This window comes from Puntigrus tetrazona, chromosome 12 (assembly GCF_018831695.1).
Source record: "Puntigrus tetrazona isolate hp1 chromosome 12, ASM1883169v1, whole genome shotgun sequence".
Classification (NCBI taxonomy): Eukaryota; Metazoa; Chordata; class Actinopteri; order Cypriniformes; family Cyprinidae; genus Puntigrus; species Puntigrus tetrazona.
The window spans coordinates 5,726,406-5,748,238 of record NC_056710.1 but is presented as its reverse complement, the minus strand read 5'-3'; the positions used below and the strand labels follow the sequence as shown (position 1 = coordinate 5,748,238).

The 21,833-nt window shown below is 34.2% G+C and overlaps 2 protein-coding genes across 2 annotated transcripts in view; both read left to right on the top strand.

Annotated features, from left to right (window-relative positions):
• The first annotated feature begins 1,708 nt into the window (after positions 1–1,708).
• Positions 1,709–11,647, top strand: sult1st6 (sulfotransferase family 1, cytosolic sulfotransferase 6). Its single transcript, XM_043253671.1, has 7 exons — positions 1,709–2,252; positions 7,313–7,441; positions 7,556–7,653; positions 9,358–9,484; positions 9,884–9,978; positions 10,099–10,279; positions 11,065–11,647. The coding sequence occupies exons 1-7, from the start codon at positions 2,069–2,071 to the stop codon at positions 11,175–11,177; spliced, it is 927 nt and encodes a 308-aa protein (XP_043109606.1). The 5' UTR covers positions 1,709–2,068; the 3' UTR covers positions 11,178–11,647.
• Positions 11,648–14,950: 3,303 nt separating this feature from the next.
• Positions 14,951–21,833, top strand: part of avl9 (AVL9 homolog (S. cerevisiase)) — a 29,976-nt gene continuing 23,093 nt past the window's right edge. The window contains exon 1 of the mRNA XM_043254045.1: positions 14,951–15,132. Within this exon, the coding sequence (XP_043109980.1) occupies positions 15,058–15,132 (75 nt within the window). The 5' untranslated portion in view covers positions 14,951–15,057. The remainder of the gene's footprint in view (positions 15,133–21,833) is intronic.

The window sequence follows — 21,833 nt, the reverse complement described above, 5'->3', positions numbered from 1 at the left end:
AAAAGTTTAGGAATTTTCTGTGGAGTCTGTTAAATAATTAATATCTTTTAAGGTCCCGTTGTTCTCGTAGAATAACTCTAGACGAATTCTCAATCTCATGGGGAGCAAGAAAACACAGAGATGTATATATCCTTACTCCAAAGTTTATTCTCAAATGCAATGGTTTATATAGACATTTCCAGAGGGGAGTTCCACCCGTTAAGCCAATGAAACAAAAGATGGCACATGTATACATGCCAAAAGATATATACTTATATAAGATAGCGATATCAAAATGGAAGTTAAGAACATATAAGGACTACTCTTGGACACCAAAAACGTCCGGATATTATTTTCAGATCAAAAGGTCACATATGGATATTATTATTCATTTTATGAGGTCACAAAGGTCAAAGCTGTAAATTATTTTGTCATATGGTGTCGTGCCCTTACTACTTCCAATCAGCGTATACATATGTATTATGTAAATACTAGTTCATAAAGATCAGTTGCACAATTTTTATTTGTTAGTATTTTTGTTGCAGAATACAGTTTGTTTTCACCATTGACTGCACGGTTTGTGTTTATTTTTCATACTCGGATTGAAAATATATTTCTGTGAAAAAAAAGTATTTTTACTGTGACTTTCCTGCTCTTTTTATTATTATATAACACTTTCTCTTTTTCTCATTTTCTTTTTCCCTTTTTGGACATGTTTATTTTGTTAGTAAAATAAATGTTTTTCACTAAAAAGAGCCTATAATTAAATAGCAATAAATGGCTATAACTTGGAATTTTAGATGTAGACAAAACTTTGTGTGGAAGTGTAAAATGCCCAGATACATACTTTCTAAAAAAAAAACTTTCATACAACTTTCTGTTTGAGTACATAGTAAAAAACAGCCAATTTGTTGCTTGTATTTTTCTTAACATCCTGGAAATTAATTAATTCTTAGAAACAAAAGAGAAAACTAATGAGAGACTAAATGATCTAGACTTAAACTTCACGTTCTCCTGATTATAATGATATATAGCACTTGATGCTATTAGAATAGGTCTGTAAAAAAAACAAAGAAAATTGCAGGTGTGTCAGAAGCCCCAAAAATGATTTGGGACTTTAAGGGTTAATAAAGCACATGATGATTAAGAATCCGAAGATTAGAAGATATAAAGTGTTTATGGTTTTATTGTTTTGTCTTGTTTGTTTTTTTTTTTTGTTTTTGTTTTGTTTTGTTTTGTTTTTTAATCAGAAAATCTAATGAATGTGTTTTTACAGTATGTGTTTATGGTTGGTCTTGTTTTCCTGTGGGTGTGTTGTGGGATTATACTTTGGGGGAAGTTTGCCTTTTTAACATTCCTTATAGATAGTATCTGCTTAGCTCATAACTCAACCGTGCAGTACAAAGTTAACCCATGCCAGATGAGGGAGTGTCTATAAGTTGACGCTATTGATTTTCAGAGGTTATCTTCATGTTTGTTAATTTTTTAACTGTATGTTAAAACACTATAATTTATTAGATTTTGTCTTTCTATTCAGTTTGCTTTGCTTACCGTGTGTCTCATAGTAGCAGCATTGTTTAAATAATGCAATTGTGCATAATGCAACCGGGAAATTAGGAGGGAAACCTCCCAAAGATTGTCAGACATTCCCTTGATCTTAAGATAACATTGCTGAAAGTTTGGAATTCAGCCCCAACGGTCCATGAGTTATATAAGTGCCGCGGAACTCAGGAAGTCGTTACAGTACATGTCTAAAGCAGAGTAGATCGAAGTGAAGTGACACAGTTAGAGTCTAAGAGAGAACACTCAAAATCACAAGGATACTGATAATAAGAATATTGAAACTAGTAGCAAGAAATTTTGGAAAGCAAACTGAGCGTAATAATACTTCAGCAAGGTTAAACAAATATCTAACTTCAATATTGAAATGGTAAAAGTTTGATATTTTATGATATTTAAAAAAAAAACAGAAACATATACTAAAAAAGTGCTAAAAGGAAAGATCTGGAACAGAGTAAAACTGGTGGAAAATCTAAGAAAGTAGGACTGAAAAGAATAAGAGGATATCCCAGAGGACCTTTGTGTGGTGATGGAAAAGGAACAGCTGAGCTATGAAGAAGCCATTCGGAGGGCAGGTGAAGCTATTCGTCGTTTTCCTCTAATAGATGTCCAGGGTGTCCCTCTTATGAGCACCATTGCTGAAAACTGGAAATCAGTTGCTGAATTCTGTCCTGACCCATCAGACCTACTCATCTCTACTTACCCCAAAGCAGGTAAAATGCAGACAATAACTTGCTAATAATCCTTAAGTCAAGTGTTTTTTTTTATGTGCAATTATTTTAAGACCAGACTTCATTGTATAAAGAAATGTAAAATTTGTTTGAGCAAAAGATTTAAAGGAAAAAAAAAAATTTTCATATTAATTCACTCTCATTGTAAATTACTATCTTCTTTTGTTGGAATACAGATTAAAGAATCTGTTTTAAATCGGCTGATTCTATGTTTTGACATATAGCATCACATTAAAAGTTGAAGTGTTTGTTACGCATTTAATGTGATTAATGTAATGGCATTAGTTTAATAATTAGACCAGTTTACAATGAGGGGTTCTGCCAGTCTCTCATTTTTAATACGTCTCTAGTTTCTACTAGAAACGTACCAAATGGTTAATGCTTAAACAATTTGGGGTAATGCTGTCTGTAGGAACCAGGTCTGCTGGAGCCTACTTTGTTGTCTTTAGATCCTTTGATCTCTGAGTGTGTGTAAGGGAAACACCTATAGACAGAATTTAACTTCTGTTTTGTGTTTGTTTATGGTTATTAGCTACAAATGCAGCTAATGATGATTAATCAAGTTAATGAAGGGAAACTGAACTTGACTGTTATCAAAAAATAATCTACTCTAGAAGGCTTTTAAGGTGTTTTTATTAATCCTACTGGGATGTCTACCATCAAAACACGTATACACAGTAACGTTTGATAATGTTCCTGTTTATCCTTATTTGAGGATTCCTGTTCCTGTTCCTTTTCTTATTTAGTCATCATTAGTTAATTAGTTTTTACCTGTGTCTATTTACCTGTTTTCTCCCTGATTGTTTCCCTGTCCTTATAAGCGTTCAGTTTTCCCATGTTACTTTGTCGTGGATTAATGTTGTTCAATCGTGTTTGTGTGTTGATGCTGAAGAATTAGAATGAAAAGATTTTTTGTTTCCTTCATTGTGCTCATTAATTACAACCCCAGTTCATGGTGACCATGACAAGTCAAGACCACTTGGTGTCGATTTTTTGATTTTTAAGACTCATTTTTCAGGTCGAAGCAGGTCCTGTGTTGTTTTCAGTTGATTGTCTTAATTCAATGGTTTGAATGCATTTGTAAAAAAAAACAAAAAAACAAATAGAAATATTTTTATATGAAATGTATAATTCGATTGGAATATCTAACCCTACTCCTACCCGGAACCTACCCACTTCCGAACAATATCAAACATGTAGCAGGCAAATATAAGTGCAGCCACAGGTATTTGTGCCACAGGTATTACATGCTCATAAATGTGTAAACAATGTAACATTAATATAAATGAAACTGTTGTGACAGTTTACATTGAAAAATAACACCCCTGCGTATATACAATAATGATAATATAATTACCCAATATATAATTTAATCATAACTATAAAATTCCCAGTACCCAAAGAGGAACTACAAGTTGCAATATTATGCTAATAGAGTCAAAAAGTAACTCCACAGGGTCCTGACCAAGCTTCAACGTGTGTTAGGGATAAGAACGTGTTCAGCTAATGCAGGGAGTGCACAGCTGTCTACCTTCTACGCTTTGATCTGAAGGAAAATAACTTGCTGGAAAATGCTCAGATCATCACCAAATTACTTTTGGATAAATTGGAAGAAGTTGGTCTTAAAGGTCATTTTGATACAAATCGCTGCAACTTTTATTGGACAGAATTATGAGAGAGCCCACTCCCTTGGTTGAAAAGCAACTCAACAAATGGATGGTCTCAGGATGTTTCACTGTTTACACAACACAGGACTCATGGTAGATTTTTCTCCAAACAATCGATTTTCCAGACTTTGTGCCAATTTTCTGCTTTTCAATCCTTTTATTTCCTGGGGAGACTGGTAGAATATTCTAAACTCACCACTGAAAGGGTTAAAATGACACCAGAGATGGAGTGGTAAATTAGTGTTCTTTTGTGTTCATTTTGTGAACATGTTCTGTGGAAGAGATGGTTGGTTAGATTTACTTCAGGCTTGAGGCAGCAGGATATCCTGGACAGAATTATTATTATGTTGTCTTGTCCTGTGCCATTTCTTGGAATTTCGACTCCTCGTGTCTCAGTTTTCTGATAGAATCTTAAATTGTTTCATTCGCTTTGATATCTCACAGAATGGAGATTGGCATTGTATAACAAGGAATGAAAAACAGATTTGCTGTATAATTGAATGGCATGTTGCAATCTGCCAGTATGAAAATAAACTTGAAATAACTTAAAACTTGAAACTCGAAGATAACAGCAGGGACAAATTCCCAGAGTATTGACTCACCACTGATACTATATCATACAAACATGCCATGTCATTGTGATTTTGTGTAAATATGGGTCAAGAGGCCATATATTCTTGAAAATTAATTTGAAACTTTAAACATGAAGATAACAACAAAGGCAAAGTCCCCAACTATTGACCTGCCACTGATACTGTATCATGTGATGCAGGCTTTGTGGATTCGCATTTTGTAAAAGTTTGAAATGCCAAGATCAGGCCAAATGGAGCTAAGCTTTGACCCCAAATGTAAATCTGAGGATCTTCCTATGATTTTAAAAATCTGATGAATATGAAAATATGCTTGCATCAGATAACTGTATATACAACCATAATTACTAGGGATATATTAGATTAGATTAGATCAGATCAGATCAGATCAGATTAGATTAGATTAGATTCGATTAGATTAGATTCAATTTTATTGTCATTACACATGTACAAGTACAAGGTAACGAAATGCAGTTTAGGTCTAACCAGGAGTGCAATAAGCAGCAAGTGCAGGATATAGGTACAAATATAAATTACAAAGATAAATATGTGATAAATATGTACAAATTAAATTACAGATGAGAAGGGGGAATTTACGGTTAGTATGTGTAAACAATTTACAGATGGTTATGTACAAAAAAGAGCAGGATATACAGGATATGTATAGGCAATTTTAAAAGAGTATGTACAGTGGATATGTACATACATTTACAATAGATATATACAGTGGAGTGCAATGAATGTTAAACAGTGCATTTTTGTATTTTTGTTTTTAATGGGGTGGGTGGGGCAGACATCAGTGGGGGGTAGAATTCAGTAGTGAGACAGCTCTGGTAAAAAGAGCTTCCTCAGTCTACTTGTTCTAGTCCGCGGGAATCTGAATCGCCTGCCGGATGGCAGGAGGGAAAACAGTTTGTGGGCAGGGTGAGAGGACAGACAGAATAACAGGAACTTAACTCAAGGTAAATGGCATAAGTAACTAGACACACCTAACATAATGATACAATTAACAGAGGAACGAAAAGTAGGGCGCACAGAGCATGTGGGACAAGAAAAACAACAACAAAAGAGTTCAAATGTGTGACACATATGAGCCAATATTTTATTTACAATAAAACAAAGAGAACATAGCAAATGTTTAAATGGTTAATCTTACTCTTTTTATCCACTAAATGAGCTCATTTGATACCTGCTACTTAATAATAATAATAATACATTTTATTTATAAAGCACTTTACATTTGAAATAAAATCCCAAAGTGCTACAAAAAGAACTGTAATAATATAAATATAGAATTAAAACCAGCCATCAAATAAATAAAAACAAAAGACTTTTTAAACATGTACGCTTTAGACCTCTTTTGAAACTACCAGATGTCTGTGGAGCTCCAAGATGTTCAGGGAGGGCATTCCACAAGTGAGGGGCAGGGGCACAATATAGGCTTGGTGCTCCTATGTAGGGATCCCGATGAGTAGAGAGTTTCAGTTGTCCAGTCTGGAGGAGACAATGGTGTGCACAAGTCTCTCAGCATCCAGCATCATGTAAACCTTTGAGAAGCTTTTTTTGGGCAAGAAATATGGGAAACTCGATCTACACAATCATATATTTGTTTTATAAGTAAAGATGTATTGTTACCTTTTATCTGTACAAACTCAAAATTTAAATTAAATTAAATAATTGTTTAATCAATAAATCAGTGAGTAATGTGTTTGCACTCTAAATTACTGCATTACTATTATTATTATTAACAATAATCAAATAATATTTTAAAATAAATAAGTATTATAAAATCAATAGGGTCATTCCATGTCAAATCAACAAAATTTCAGAAACTTTACTTGCTGAAATATTTTATTTTGCTAATATTTTTAGTCCTCCATCTTCATTAAACTAAACCAAATCATGCTGGCAAAAAGATACTTAAAGCTTTTTTATTTCCCAAACCGTTTTTGTATAACTCAAAGTCAGTGTTGACTGCATAATGCCACAAATGAGACTAAAACACTTTGGCATATCTACACCAAACTTTGTGTTTTGTCAACGCCTCACACTAACCACACAACATTCATTTGGAAGCAGCACCACCTACTGGTGAAATTTAATATGCATCATATATGATTTTATTCATTAATTTTTTGCCATTTTGCATAAAAATTATCAACAAATGTCTTTGATTACTTCAGTTGGCCAAATGTTCCCTGCTACGCTTGCTTAGTTCTTAATTTTGCCTCTATTGTGTTCACCAGCTGAAGTTTGCACTCTTTTATCATAACTATACTAAGTGAATGCCTAAATTAGATTTAGGTGTAGGGATATGGTCATGGCTAAATGTTTTGATTAAAATGTTGTTTCAGGGTCAACAATATATGTTAACACCTCTAACTCTAACTTAGCAAAATCAGGACGTGCTAAACATTAGAACCTTTTAGGAAAAGGTAAACAATTGTTTAGGCATTGCGCTAAATATGGTATTGTTAATCTTGAAGTTCATTTTGCCATTTGCTCAAACAGTAAATTGTTCACTTGCTGTAGTAACAGTCTTAATGAATGTTCATATTTTGATTCTTAATAAATATTCATATTTTAATTTTGTTTTTTAACAATATTTATTATAACTGTCTAGCATCATTATTCTTGTAATATATTAATTGTAACATATATTGTAACATTATTAATTTATTAATTTACATGTTTAAGTAATTTCTTAGATGTTTGCTGAGTTCTCCTAGTGGGCTTCGGTCCCCTGGTTGACAAATATCGGTCTAATATTTGTCTCTGTGTTGAGGCACAACCTGGGCTCAAGAGATAGTAGATCTTCTGCAGCACAATGGAGATGCCGAGGTGTGCAAGAGAGCGCCAACAGCTGTTCGTATTCCATTTCTGGAGATTTTTGCTCCTCCACCCATACCTTCAGGTACACATTAACACAGTGCATGTTTAATCTGTTTTCATATAAGGTTTTGTTAAATGAAGAACAATTCATTGCACCTGTGTATACACAATTCATTTATTTTTATCCTTCATTTAGGGCTTGACTTGCTTAGACAGATGAAACCACCGAGAGTCATCAAAACTCATCTGCCCATCCAGCTAGTGCCTAAAGGATTCTGGGAAAATAAATGCAAGGTTAAATTTATTGTTTTAAAACAACTTTAAAAAATCTATTAGAAAAATGTTTAATTAATTTTAAACAAAAGGTCAAATTAGGGTTTTCATTTCTCTTCCCCAACACAGAAGATTCCACAAAATGATTTCTCTCTAGAATGTATTCATAAAAGTCACTCATCTTTGTGATGTTAAAACACTTTGAAGCTTGCCACTAATACTGCCAGTGGACGGCGCTAGGGTGGGGCTTGACAGGCTATCAGAAACCCAGCCCCCCCAAGGATTTTCTAATTATTTTCCTGTTTTTTTAACTCTCAGTATCGCTCTCATTAACATTAAAAAATAAACATTCAAAACCTTAAAAAGGGACTAATATGTGGCTTATAAATAGATATTATGTGGGAAGAGTCAAGCAATTCAAGTAGCCTCCATCCTTCCCTCACTCGTGAACAAGTCCCCAAGATGCTTGAACTCCTCCACCTGAGGCAGGAACTCTCCACAAACCTGAAGGGGACAAACCACCCTTTTCTGACTGAGAACCATGGCCTCAGGCTTTGAGGTGTTGATTGTTATCCCAGCCACTTCATATTGTAGGTCCTGGATTGAGCAAATGCAAATGAAGCTTCTGCTCTGGTCATACAGAGACCAAACAGCCCATAACAATCTTCTTAACTACTTCAGTGACTTCAGCCTGGATGATGGTTAAGTCCACCTCTGAGCCCCCTTCCTCAGTGGAAGACGCGATGGTGGCTTTGAGGATTCTTTCCACCACCCAACAATGTCCCCAGATGAAGTCATCAGATTACCAGCCCCACTGTATAAAGAGTTGGCAGGGCACTGCTTTCACTTCCTGAGGTGTCTACCACTGGGTTTGAAGATTGCCACCACGACAAACACCAAATAACTTACAGCCACAGCTCTGAGCAGCCGCGTCGACAATGGAGGTGGGGAACAGTCCACTCGGACTCAATGTCTCCACTCTCTCTCTGGATCCGTTCAAAGCTCTGATGGAGGTGGGAGTTGAAGACCTTTCTGACAGGGGGCTCTGCCTAATGTTTCCAACGGACCCTCACAGTATGCTTGGGCATGCCGAGTCTGTCCAGCCACTATCTAACTCACCACTTAGTGTCTTAAATATTTTACTTAATATTTATTTTATTTCTTTTAATATTTCTAAAGCTGCTTTCAACATTCATTGAGGACTGCAGTATTAATAATTTAATTGCTCATTTGTTGTATAAAATAACAGACCTGTTTTAAAATTGAAAAAACATTGATTAAGCTAATATTGTCTATTTTATTGTCCTGACAGTGCATCATGATGATGCTCTATGAAATTATTGTGGGGCAATAATTTAATGTATCTTAAAAACAAAAGTAATCAAATAATAATAGTAATCTAATAATATCTCTGGCTATCATAAATTGTACTCATACTCATAAATTGTATTACTTTATATTTGACAGTTGGCATTATTATTAATAACAATGGCATGTGAGAAGTTTAATACAACAGAAAAAAGTAAAATATGCCCTTTTTGAAGCTGCTTTACATAAAAGAATTGATAGCTAAAGTTTAGGTGTTAATTACTTTCTCTCAATTTAATGAGTTTTTTTAGCACCCTGTTTGAATTGTTAAGCCCTCCCTTAGCACCCCTAACAAACAAATCCTAGAGCCGCCACTGAATACTACAAGTCATGTCCACTAGTTGTCCTGTTTTCCAGGTCATTTATATTGCCCGGAATGCTAAGGATAACCTTGTAAGCTACTTCCACTTTGATCGCATGAATCTTACCCAGCCAGAGCCAGGACCTTGGGATGGATACATTCACAAGTTCATGAAGGGACAATGTGAGTCAAAACTATACATTTAAATATATATATATATATATATATATATATATATATATATTTTTTTTTTTTTTTTTAATCTGCCATAATCTAATTACCCCCATTCCAAACCTATGTGACTGACTTTTTTCTTTGGAAAACAGTAAAAAAATCTATAAATTTTTACAAAATTATAAATTTGTTTAAACTCTTTTTATCCATGAAATGTAGACATATTTAACCCACTGACATTAATTGTATGGGCAAAAAGTGAGACAGTCTTCTTTTTTTGTAGTGATCTGTACCTTTACTAAACAATCATAAACACTCTTCTAACTTTCCAGGTTACTTGTTTTTCACTGACTTAATGTTTAATCTGGAATCTTTGGTTACTCGTTCTGTCTTCTTATGTTTTTACAGTAGGTTGGGGCTCTTGGTATGACCATGTAAAAGGTTACTGGAAGGAACGCAAGGAAAGGAATATTCTCTACATACTCTTTGAGGACATGAAGGAGGTAGTTTTAGTGCCATATATCATCACTTTTGACAAATTTAAAACATTTTAAAGATTTAATTTATTTTATTTTTAAGTCTGCTTCTCTGATTATCTTGGATTGTATTTTTTTTTTCCCAAGAATCCTTTAAGAGAGATTAAGAAGATCATGCACTATTTGGACTTGTCCGTTTCTGAAGATATAATAGAGAGGATTGCGCAGCTGACTTCCTTCCACGTCATGAAAGACAATCCAATGGCTAACTACTCCTACATTCCTAAAGCTGTGTTTGATCAGTCCATTTCTACCTTCATGAGAAAAGGTTCATATATAAAAATTGATCTTCAAGAAATGTGTGATTTCTTGGCCATTTTTCAAAGAATATGAATGATAACACAAAAACGTTTCTTGCACTCGTGGTTAGTGTTTGGCTGAAGCCATTCATTTTTAATCAACTGTGTTTACTCTTTTTAAATCATAATGACAACAGAAACTACCCAAGTGACCCTGATCAAAAGTTTACATACTTTGGTGATTTTAGCCTGATAATAGACACACAAGTTGGCACGAACAGGTGTGTGTGTGTGTGTGTGTGTGTGTGTATAAAAGGTCAGTGAGTTTCTGGACAGACCCTTGCATCTTTCATCTAGTTCTGCACTGACGTTTCTAGATTCTGAGTCATGGGGAAAGCAAAAGAATTGTCAAAGGATCTACGGGAAGTTAGTTGAAAGCAAAGAAAAACTAAAGGTGAAATACAGGCCTCTCTGAAAACATGTGGTGTGTTATCAATCATATTCTCTGAAAAATGGAAATCATAAACAGAAATCATAAATTCTACCAGGTTAACTTATGAACATCTCAACAATATTACAAGTTTAATTAATTGTTTGGTAACATACAGTATTTAACTAGAATGTTAATATGTTTAATGTTGTCTCTAGTCTGAAGTTATGGAAAACACTAAAATATAGTTTAGCTGTCATTATGCAAACCACCTTATTTGGCGGTTAAGCAATCAGAATCAAGTATTCCAAAGACCATGCAATGAGAAATTCTATACAAAATACTGTGTTAATAATGAATGACTAAGCGTGTTTGTTTACACAGGAGAGGTTGGTGACTGGATTAACCATTTCACCCCAGCTCAAGCCCAGATGTTTGATGAAGACTACGCAAACCAGATGAAAGATGTGAACATTCCATTCCGCTATAGCATTTGATCTCTAAATAATACACCTGATCTTACACAGCGCAAAATTATATATGAGATTTTTTTGTTAGAATTAATTTAATTATTTCTATAAAAGCTTCGAGATATATGCTTATTAATTATAGATTGATTATTAACAGCTAACAGCAAGACATTTAACAGATGGAACCTAAAATCAAATAAAGACAATAATCGGTGAGCGAATGAGAACTGCTAAATGCTATTATCATGCAGCTGAACCAAAACCACAAAAGAAAACAGAATTCATGAAATTAATAAAAAAAAAAATATATTAATTTTCTTTCTTTCTTTTTCATTTTAACATACAAATGGACTAGCATCTATAGTTTTAAAGATAATAATCAGTAACCATAGCTAATACGAACTGAGGCACAATAGCATAAAAGTTTCTGTAAAACTGCTTTGTATTGTAATGTGTATTGCAATGTCCACTATGCAAATAAATTTGACTCAACTTGATTCATTTTCATGTGGTAATCCCCGTCTTAACTACATGTTAGTCCAGGTATCAACTGTATAATATACAATGAGGAGTAGCAACCTGCACTGTGATTTAAACAACCTTCATCTGAATCAACACTGAATATTTTAACACAATTTTTTTAATTTATGCCGAAGCTTATAGTTGTAATGCTGAATAAGGGGGGGGCAATATGAACTTTAGCTTTGTCATTAACTTCAGTGCTTTTTTGTCTGTATCTATTACACTGTTTCAGACTTCTTATTAAATGTCCAATCTGTTTTCATTTGTTAAAATTAAACTTCTGTGTTACCTGTTCATTACACTACAGTACACCTCTTTTTTCACAAGGGCTTTTTGGACAACAGTGCCTACACATACAGTTTTTTATTTTTTCACTGCACTTGCAGATGATGCCCCACAGTACCATAGAGACAAACAAGTTAACACTTTGTGTCGTGTTCGGATTCCTATCACACCTGTGGTGTTACTGGTCAAAAAGGACCCAGCCTAAAAAAAAATGCTTATAAATCACTCATTATGCTATATAATCACCAAATATTGAATTCAATCTTTTTGTCAACTTGTATGCCTTAATTATCTGAAAGGTACATGATTTTAGTTGAAAAAAAAAACATTTTATAAATATTATTTTATAAATAATTTACACAACATGAGATAAAAACAGATACAATACTGTACTTTTATGTTTAATCAAGAACTTTGCTTTTAAATAAAACTGATGCTTCCACAATATTTTGCTTTAAAGTTTAATCTTAAGTTTTATTTATGCATACAAACTATTGTGACTGTTACTGCATGCAGCATGCTTTTATGAATCTGATATTATAACTCACTATTTACCAAACTGCCTTGTCTTCAGGCTGCATTGACTGCCTTGTCTTCTGAAGGATTTGAGGATCCTCAGATGCACCCTGTGTGTGTTTCGCTTTAAGAAAGCAACCGTACATTTGTGTTGTTTTACTTTCTTTGTTTTACATTTATTCATTCATTATTATTCATTCAATTTTAATCATTTATTATTTAATCATTATTATTCCATTTATTGTATGTAACAACTTATATACTCATTAATTTATTAATTGATTATTAATGTATATTACATTAGTTTTTACATACAATTATATTCTTGTTTTATATATGTTTTATATTTTTATTGTTTACTATGGTTTCAAGTGCTATTTGTCTTCACGAATAAGAGATGCAAGGGTATGTTTATGGCAACCCGAGGCGTGGGGTGTTGTTTTGAAGCAGTTTGGGCATAACAATATTTGTTGAACTTGTGTTGTTCAGATCTGAGCATTTAAACATACACAACTAAGACTATTCATTAAACTCCTTAAGCTCCTTTTTGTCATCATCACTCCGTCTCCTGCTTCTGCTCTTTACTGGTTTTTGCCTCAGTCAACTTTTTGGCTTACAGAAGTTCTGGGGTATTTTGAGTACCAGACAAGACCTCCTGTTAACAGAGTTTTGGGTAGTAGACTATATCTATATCTGTTACCAGATAAAACTTTTCTGATGGGATCTAGCGTCTGGGGGTGGGTCATAATTATCTGGCATGGAGGCATGATCTAAGATTTTTGCCACTGTCAGAGCAATAACATTTTGGTGTTATCTCCATAAGAGTGGAGGGAGTGGAGTGGAGTCAACAAACAGAGCAAAGGAGACAATCTAAAAAACAGAACAGACGAGCAGAATTTCAAGGGCAGGCAGAGAACAATCAGAGAGCAGAAGAACAGTCCAAGGTCTGTAACAAGGCAGGAAATACAAATGTAGATGCTCAGAAATGATCACTGTAGCAAATCAAGACTTTGTAAAGGTAGAACAGACTAGTTCATTGAAATAGGGAAACTAATGAGCAAAAGGCATGGAAAAGGGGACAGGTGTGCGTACTCAGCCCCAGGTAAGAGGCAGTGAATGGAGATCGAAGGCCTGGTTAATATTCTGGTGAGACCTCCCTCTGGTGGTGTGGAGGAGATCTCCCGGGAACCTCCATCGTAACATTAGCGATGCAATGGACATGAGCTAATGGTTTGGCATGCAAATTCCACTCACCAATCTTCAATGGCCTTTTCTTCTTAAGCTAAGAGGTGATCTGGGTTGGCTGTGCAACTGTCAAAACAAATGGGACAAGGATGTCCAGTTTATTCATATTTTTTTTCTAATTGCAACACAGTTACTTAGCATCCATTTAATAGAAAGCATTAAAAGGGTATCACAACTGGAAACACTAAAATTATAAGTTGGCAGTTGGCAGATGACACAGCTTTATTTTTGTATGATTCTTCAAAATGCCTGTAGCATTGAATATGTGCATTGAATATGTGAATAAGTGTAAGTTGCTGCCGAATAAAAATTGCTTAAAGGGTATTGCAGTCAAAAATAACAGCCGGGATACAATTAGCTAAAGATGAATACAAGTACAGCCAATTTTAAATCTATGGTCTTTCTTTTCTTTTAATGTGTAAGTATGATATACTAAAGGTGTTTTATCTGGAACAATAAGAACCTTTTATATAAGAACACATCTCTGTATTATGATAATTGGTTTATAATGGTTTGGTTTTAGGGCAGCTGGTTAACATTCAAGGTCTTTTGCTCAGAATTTCTTTCAAAATACCAGTAACTCCAAAAGAATTTACTGTAGTTATGGGAGCTATTCCTTCTAGTTAACATATGTTTCTTAAAAACTGTAGATACTCTGCAACAGATACTGCATCTTTTCATAATCCCTGTGATACTCATATTGGACAAATTTGCTTTTCCTCATCAAGAAACAAAAGTTATATATATAAGATCATTATTTCTTGAAATTTCACTTTCTCTTTCACATTTTTGGAATAATTTATTTGATAAACATTTGGTCACTACATTTATATTTACATATTATTTGTATTAATTCTTGATTATTATATTAAATGATTTTTATTATATTTATTATTTTATTTTCCAGTGATATTACTGTTCATATTTTGTGCCATTGTTTTGTATGTTCAGCATTTAAATTTAAATCAAAAATAAATAGAAGCTCAACAAAAATACAGTTATAATATACTACAAAACACAGATGAGCTATGCTTTTGAAAATATGATGAAAATAAATGAATTAATAGAGTAAAGCAATAATAAAATCGAATTAAATAAATAATTAATGGCGCATGGATGAAGGCTGGGTGATTTTTGCGAGCCATGGCACGCCCTCTGTCGACAACAAAGAATATGCCTTCTTTTCGTCCAGGATGTATGTTTGTGCTGGAGGCGGGGTATCGCGTGACATACTCACTGACGGTCAAGGGTGCGGAAGTTACAGACTCTACAGAGCAATCGCTTGTTTTATTGTTTTTTTCCTTGTCTTTTGGACTTTATTCTAATTTTTACTAAGCTGATGGAGTCTCAATGTAAAGAGGAACTCGTGTTGCACATCGTGGTGGTTGGATTTCACCATAAGAAGGGCTGTCAGGTAAGAGACTGTCCTCATGTTTGTTTCTAAATATTAATCTGCTTTAAACAGTAGTGTGCTTCACGGTCACCTTAAAATATATTTTCCATCACATCCTGTGTTATTCACAGTGGTACTGTGATATACAGTGTAAAGAAGAGCAACTGGAGGACCGCTGAATAATTAATGATTATAAATAATAAAGAAAGCCTGTAATTCAGTACTGATGGTGGAAAAGTGTGTGAGATCCACCTGCAGGCTACTGCTGTCTTTCCCTTGGTATGTCCACTAACATGCATAGAGCAAAGAATCTGTGGAAGAACTTGACTGGTCTGCGGAAAACCAAGTCCTTGAGCCAAAAACTCATCATCAAACACTAATGACTTGTACATTAAGATGTTTGCATAAAATAAATTTCCTTTAAGTAATTTTATGTCTATACAAAATCACACTAAGTTAAATTAAAGTGTCTATTCTTAAGGTGTCAAATAAAATAATAATAATAATAATAATAATAATAATAATATATAAAAGAATAAGCAAGCATTATATATTTTCCTCTTTTTTTAAATGAGTAAAAATCCTTACTGACAAATAGCCAAAACCTAGGATAGTGGCAATTTTAAGAATGTAAAATTACAGCTAATTAATATTTGGAGTGAAGGTAATTAGTGTTTTAATATGATTTTAATACATTTTTTGGTTGTTATTAAGCCTAAAAAAATACTACACTGAATGACATTTTAGTGGGTGTCCTCTGTAAATGAAAACAACTATTTACATTGTAACAGTTTTGGATTTATCTACAATTACTGTACCCATGTACAAGTCATTGATGTTTGCCCATGGGTTTTGGGGTCAAGGTCTTAATTTAAAGTCACTAAAGAGGTATTTAGCTGGCAAGTCCTTTTACACTAACTGAATCAATAATTTCTTTTTTTAACCTTTCCTTATTCACAGATCCTGTAAACTGTTGCTATAAAGTTAGAGGCACACAGTTCCCTGATTATTATTATGCTTAAACATTAAGATTTGTACTAATGGAAAGTACTAAAGTAATCAGACCTGTTCATTAGAAGGCAGTGTCCCAATACATTTGGCAATATAGTGTACACGTATATTGGACAGTGAATTTAAGACGTGTGTTGTCGTTTACTACTGACATCTGAGCCACTGAAGACACTGAATCATTCGTAACTGTAATGTTTTTTTTAATCTTTGCAAATCGGGTCAGCCGAGCTGATCTTTACAGGGTAAACAAGGTGTTTTTTACACTACCATTGAGATCCTGAAGAATCATATCAGCTTGTGAAAAATGGCATATGAGTATTTGTGTAGAGAGTGGAAGCTAAAGCTCACTTAACGCATGGAGGGGCCAGTGCAATCACACCTTAAAATATACTAATCATTTTTGCTCATACAGATAAGACTGATACATCATTCAGAACTACAAAGGGTCTGTTTTTATTTGAGTGCAGCCGTAATATCAACAAAACACAAAATTAAAATCAAACATATTAGGCTAAATTAGGTCTTTGCCGGTCACTTTGACAACGTGGTTGTCTATTGCCACCGGCGGTAGGGCACATGACGTCACACACTCTAATGTAAATACCCAATTTTCCATAACATTGCCATATATGGTTTTTTCGTAATAATCTAATGCTCACACCCGCACACTCACTTTACCAGCATGATTTAGTATGGTTGTCTAACCGTGTCGAGAGTTCCAGATCGAGAACGGTTTGTAATCGCGCTGCGCTATACCAGGTTCGGCGATTGATGGTGATTTCCCACTGTGCTAGTAAATAGGTTTAATATTTGTTACTACAACTAATTCTATTTTCTTCTCCTGTGTTGTTTATACCTGCAAAAAAATTGCAGTACAGATGTCTGTTGCACTTTCAACAAAGTTGGAAACATAATTCATGAATTTAAAAATTGTATTTTAATCTCTGTTGCAACAGTTTTAGAAGTGTTTAAAATGACTGTATCCATACGTACAAAGTCATTGGTGTTTGGTAAAGAGTTTTTGACTAAAGGCCTGCATTTAAAGTCACACCAGAGATGATTGGCTGGAATCAGAACCCAAGAAGTTTGAAAGGTATGCTTTATTTTTTTCTGTAATTGTCCTTTAAATATCTAGAGCTTTTTTTTGCAGCAGCAGCCGTTAGAGATCTATCCTTGCTGTATATATAGGTCTAGGTTGCTAAAGACATAAATGTGTAATAATGATTGGAGAAACATTAATGCATTTAAGGGTTTATCATTAAAATGTCTTTTTCTTTTTATTATTTTTTTTTATTGTATAATGTGAGCATAGTCATAGTGCTAAAAGGCATATTTGGCATAATCTCTGATTATAGCTCAAACATTTAAGGTCTGTCACACTTGAAATAATTAATGCTATGTAAATCTAAACCAGGTAAATGGGATCCTGGGTAATTTTATTTAACATTTCATACTGTTCAACAAGAAAATCGAGCCAATTTTGGGCCGATTTCTCCCCTTCTGACAATCCTAGGTAATGTCCCGATTATCTTGGTGGTTCTAAAGATTATCTTTAGATTATTTAGATTTTTTTTTCTTTTTTCCCCTCATGCTTATGGTCTTTTACATTTTGAAGATCTCATAAGATTTTAAAAATCTTTTAGTTTGTAACAAACCTGACCTAAAGTTAACAATTAATTCTGATCATTTATAATCTGATGTGTCATACTGTGCATTCTTAAACCCTTTTCATTGTCAGCAGTGACAAAACCACATTTGGTGAAAAAATGGTTAGGATACAACAATTTGGGCATGGAGATCCACCAAGATGTAGGATACCATACAGTGCCTTAAAAAAATTAACACCACACAAAAAAACTTTTTAGGAACAAAAATCTAAAATCATATTATGATATATTTCATACACTTATTTAGACATTCTTAAATACACTATCAGCTGTACTAAAGTGACCAACATTATTTTTTTAATAAGCAATGAAATGTAATATTCAACATTCTGAAAATGGACCCTCATTGAGAACTAGAGTCCAAAATCATTTAGCGATATTAATATCAGAACTGAATGAGATACATCTCTACTTTCAATATTATTTGTTCTTTAAAAGAATATAAGAAATAAGAAAGAAAGTATCAGATTTTTACATATTGACCCACATTTTGTTTTTGACCATTAAAAAGATGTAAATTTTAACAATTTACTTCTGAAGCCATATTAAAATTCCAATATCTCTGGAACTAAACCATAGAGCCTTAAAATAAAGAATCCAAAAGTGCATCAAGAGTAAATGCATCTGAATTGCACTTTTTCCCCACATCATTCTACACTCCATACACCACAAAAGAAAAAAAATGCTTTTTTAACTTCTTTGCAAATGTACTAAAAATTAAAAACTTAAATTAAATTCAGTTTTGAAAGTTCACAGAATTATGTAGGGTCTATTATCCATGAAATGACATTTGGAACAGCTAGGACTCTTCCAAGAGTTGTCCTCCTGGCCAAACTGAGAAATTGGTGGAGAAAGGACATCTAGTTGAGCTTCATGATCATAAATGTAGATGGGAGTAACCTACAGAAGGACAAACATCACTGCAGCACTACTGATCTGGGCTTTAAAGCATGTGGCAAGACTCAATCTTCTCTTCAGTGAAACACACCTGGAATTTAAAAAAAAAAAAAAAAAAATTAAAAAAGCAATTCTAAGAATCATGTAGGAAACCAGCTCTGTTCATCACCTGCAGAACACCATACCAAAAGTAAAGTAGCAACCTGACGAGCAAATCTTAACCCACCAGACTTAAGCCTGTAAGGGTGTTTCGGCTAAATACTGAGTTAAAGGTTTGAATGCATATGCAATTATTATAAATATTGTGACAGTTCTGTTTTTGCTGGTGTATGGAGTGTATATTCTTGTGGGCAAAAAATTTTAAAGCAGTTTAAAAAGGCTGCAACATAACAAAATGTGAAATAAAAAGTATGAATAGTTTTGCAAGGCACTGTTTCTATCCATCTATTAAAGTATCATTGCTGTCAGGCAGAATCTCCAAAACTATTATTTAAAAATATAAAACAAATTAAATGAAAAAAACTGCAACATTAACACGTTTTATCAGAGATACAAGATTTATGACTTGGGAGCAGGGAGATAAGAGATTACACTGTCATTGATAAGAATGGTACAGACACAGACGTTGCTGCTGCCAGCAGTGTTTATCAAAGTCTGCGGTTAGGTTGAGCCTTTTGACAAGAGACAAGGCTTTATGAGCTAATCAAAGCTGATTGTGGTTACATACATCTTAGAGCTATGAGTGATGCAGTACCAAAATAAAATAAGCTGACTAAACTGTCTAATAAAAGGAAATTAATCTGCATGCGAACAAAGTCAGTGGACGCATTGAGCCTTTTGACAAGAGAAAAGGATTCAATTGTTAACCAAAGCTATATATACATATATGTGTGTGTGTCTGTGCATGTGTGTGTTAGTACAGTTACAAAACATGCATTTAATAATATGCACTGACATATCAGCTTCAGCTCATTTTAATAGTGGATGCTCACTGGCTGCCTACATTGTCTCCTTTGTTACTTGGTTTCTGAATTGGTTTAATGCTTTTAAAATGAATTACTTTTCTCTATGGGCTTTATAGGTGCTGTATGTATATAAGCCTATGTTTGTCAATATTTAGGAAACATGCTAAATTCACATACAGGCGCTGGCCATATAATTATAGTACTGTCAAAAAGTTTATTTATTTCATTAATTCCATTCAAAAAGAGAAACTTGTATGTTATATTCATTCATTACACATAGACTGATATATTTCAAATGTTTATTTCTTTTAATTTTGATGAGTATAACTGACAACTAATGGAAACCCTAAATTCAGTATCTCAGAAAATTAGAATACTGTGAAAATGTTCAGTATTGAAGACACAAGGTGCCACACTTTAATCAGCTAATTAACTCAAAACTCCTGCAGAGGCCTTTAAATGGTCTTTCAATGTAGTTCTGTAGGCTACACAATCATGGTGAAGACTGCTGACTTGACAGTTGTCCAAAAGACGACCATTGACACCTTGAACAAGGAGGGCAGGACACAATAGGTCATTGCAAAAGAGGCTGGCTGTTCGCAGAGCTCTGTGTTCAAGCACATTAATAGAGAGGGAAGAAAAAGATGTGGTAGAAAAAAAGTGTACAAGCAATAGGGATAACCGCACCCTGGAGAGGATTGTGAAAAAAAATCCATTCAAAAATGTGGGGGAGATTCACGAAGAGTGGGCTGCAGCTGGAGTTAGTGCTTCAAGAACCACTACGCACCGACGTTTGCAAGACATGGGTTTCAGCTTTCGCATTCCTTGTTTCAAGCCACTTTTGAACAACAGACAATGTCGGAAGCTAAAGACAAAAAGGACTGGACTGCTGCTGAGTGTCCAAAGTTATATTCTCTGATTAAAGTAAAGTAAATTTTGCATTTCCTTTGAAAATCAGGGTCCCAGAGTCTGGTGGAAGAGAGGCACAGAATCCACGTTGCTTGAGGTCCAGTGTAAAGTTTTCACAGTCAGTGATGGTTTGGGGTGCCATGTCATCTGCTGGTGTTGGTTCACTGTGTTTTCTGAGGTCCAAGGTATACGCAACCACATACCAGAAAGTTTTAGGGCACTTCATGCTTCCTGCTGCTGACCAACTTTATGGAGATGCAGATTTTATTTTCCAATAGGACTTGGCACCTGCACAGTGCCAAAGCTACCAGTACCTGGTTTAAGAACCATCGTATCCCTGATCTTAATTGACCAGCAAACTCGCCTGACTTTAACCCCATAGAAAATCAATGGGGCATTGTGAAGAGAAAGATGCGATATGCCAGACCCAACAATGCAGAAGAGCTTTTCAGTAATTTTGAGAGCCATCTCAGAGAATTTTACATTACTTAAGACCAATACAAAGAATACAAAGAAAGGATTTTAGAAATCTTGGCTAACCGAGAAGTATGAATGTAAAAAGTATGAGCATGTTCAGCACTCAATACTTAGCTGGAGCTCGTTTGCTTTGATGGTGAGCAACCTGGGCTTATAACTGAGCAGTACCACAGAGTAAAAATGCATAATGTATAAAATAATGTTTATAAACCATATATAATTAAGAATGTTGCTTCAACAATTGTCAAAAAACAGCACCGTGCATCTATTAAAGGACTTAAAGGTTTAATAAAGGACTGAAAACCAATCACTAAGAGTGTTAGTTTCTTCATTTAAAAATTTTACATGCATTGGAGTGGGGGAAAACAGCCATAAAGTTCTGAGACATGTTTTTAATTAAATTTTAATATTTAGTTAAAGTTTACATGCCTTTCTAAACATACGTCTCTTTTCTGTAGGAGCAGAGTGCAAAGGAGATAGATGCCAAATCCACATTCTATGTGAATGACTTGGTTTTATTTTTACTGTAAACAACATTAACTCTACACTGATGCTCTTGTTTTCCACAGTATTTTGAATGATCAACATAGCAGCAATGCATCTAGTGGGTTTAACTGGATAAGCTAACATAGGAATTAAAATGCAAAGACACTTACATTGTCACATTTAATATGCTGGTAGGGCTGCCTGATGCACAACTAAAATTCAAATTGTCCAATAAGCCATTCATTGTGGAGCAACGAGGTGAAAAAGGTCCACCTTGGTAGAAACCATGTGGTTCCTAAACAAGCTATAG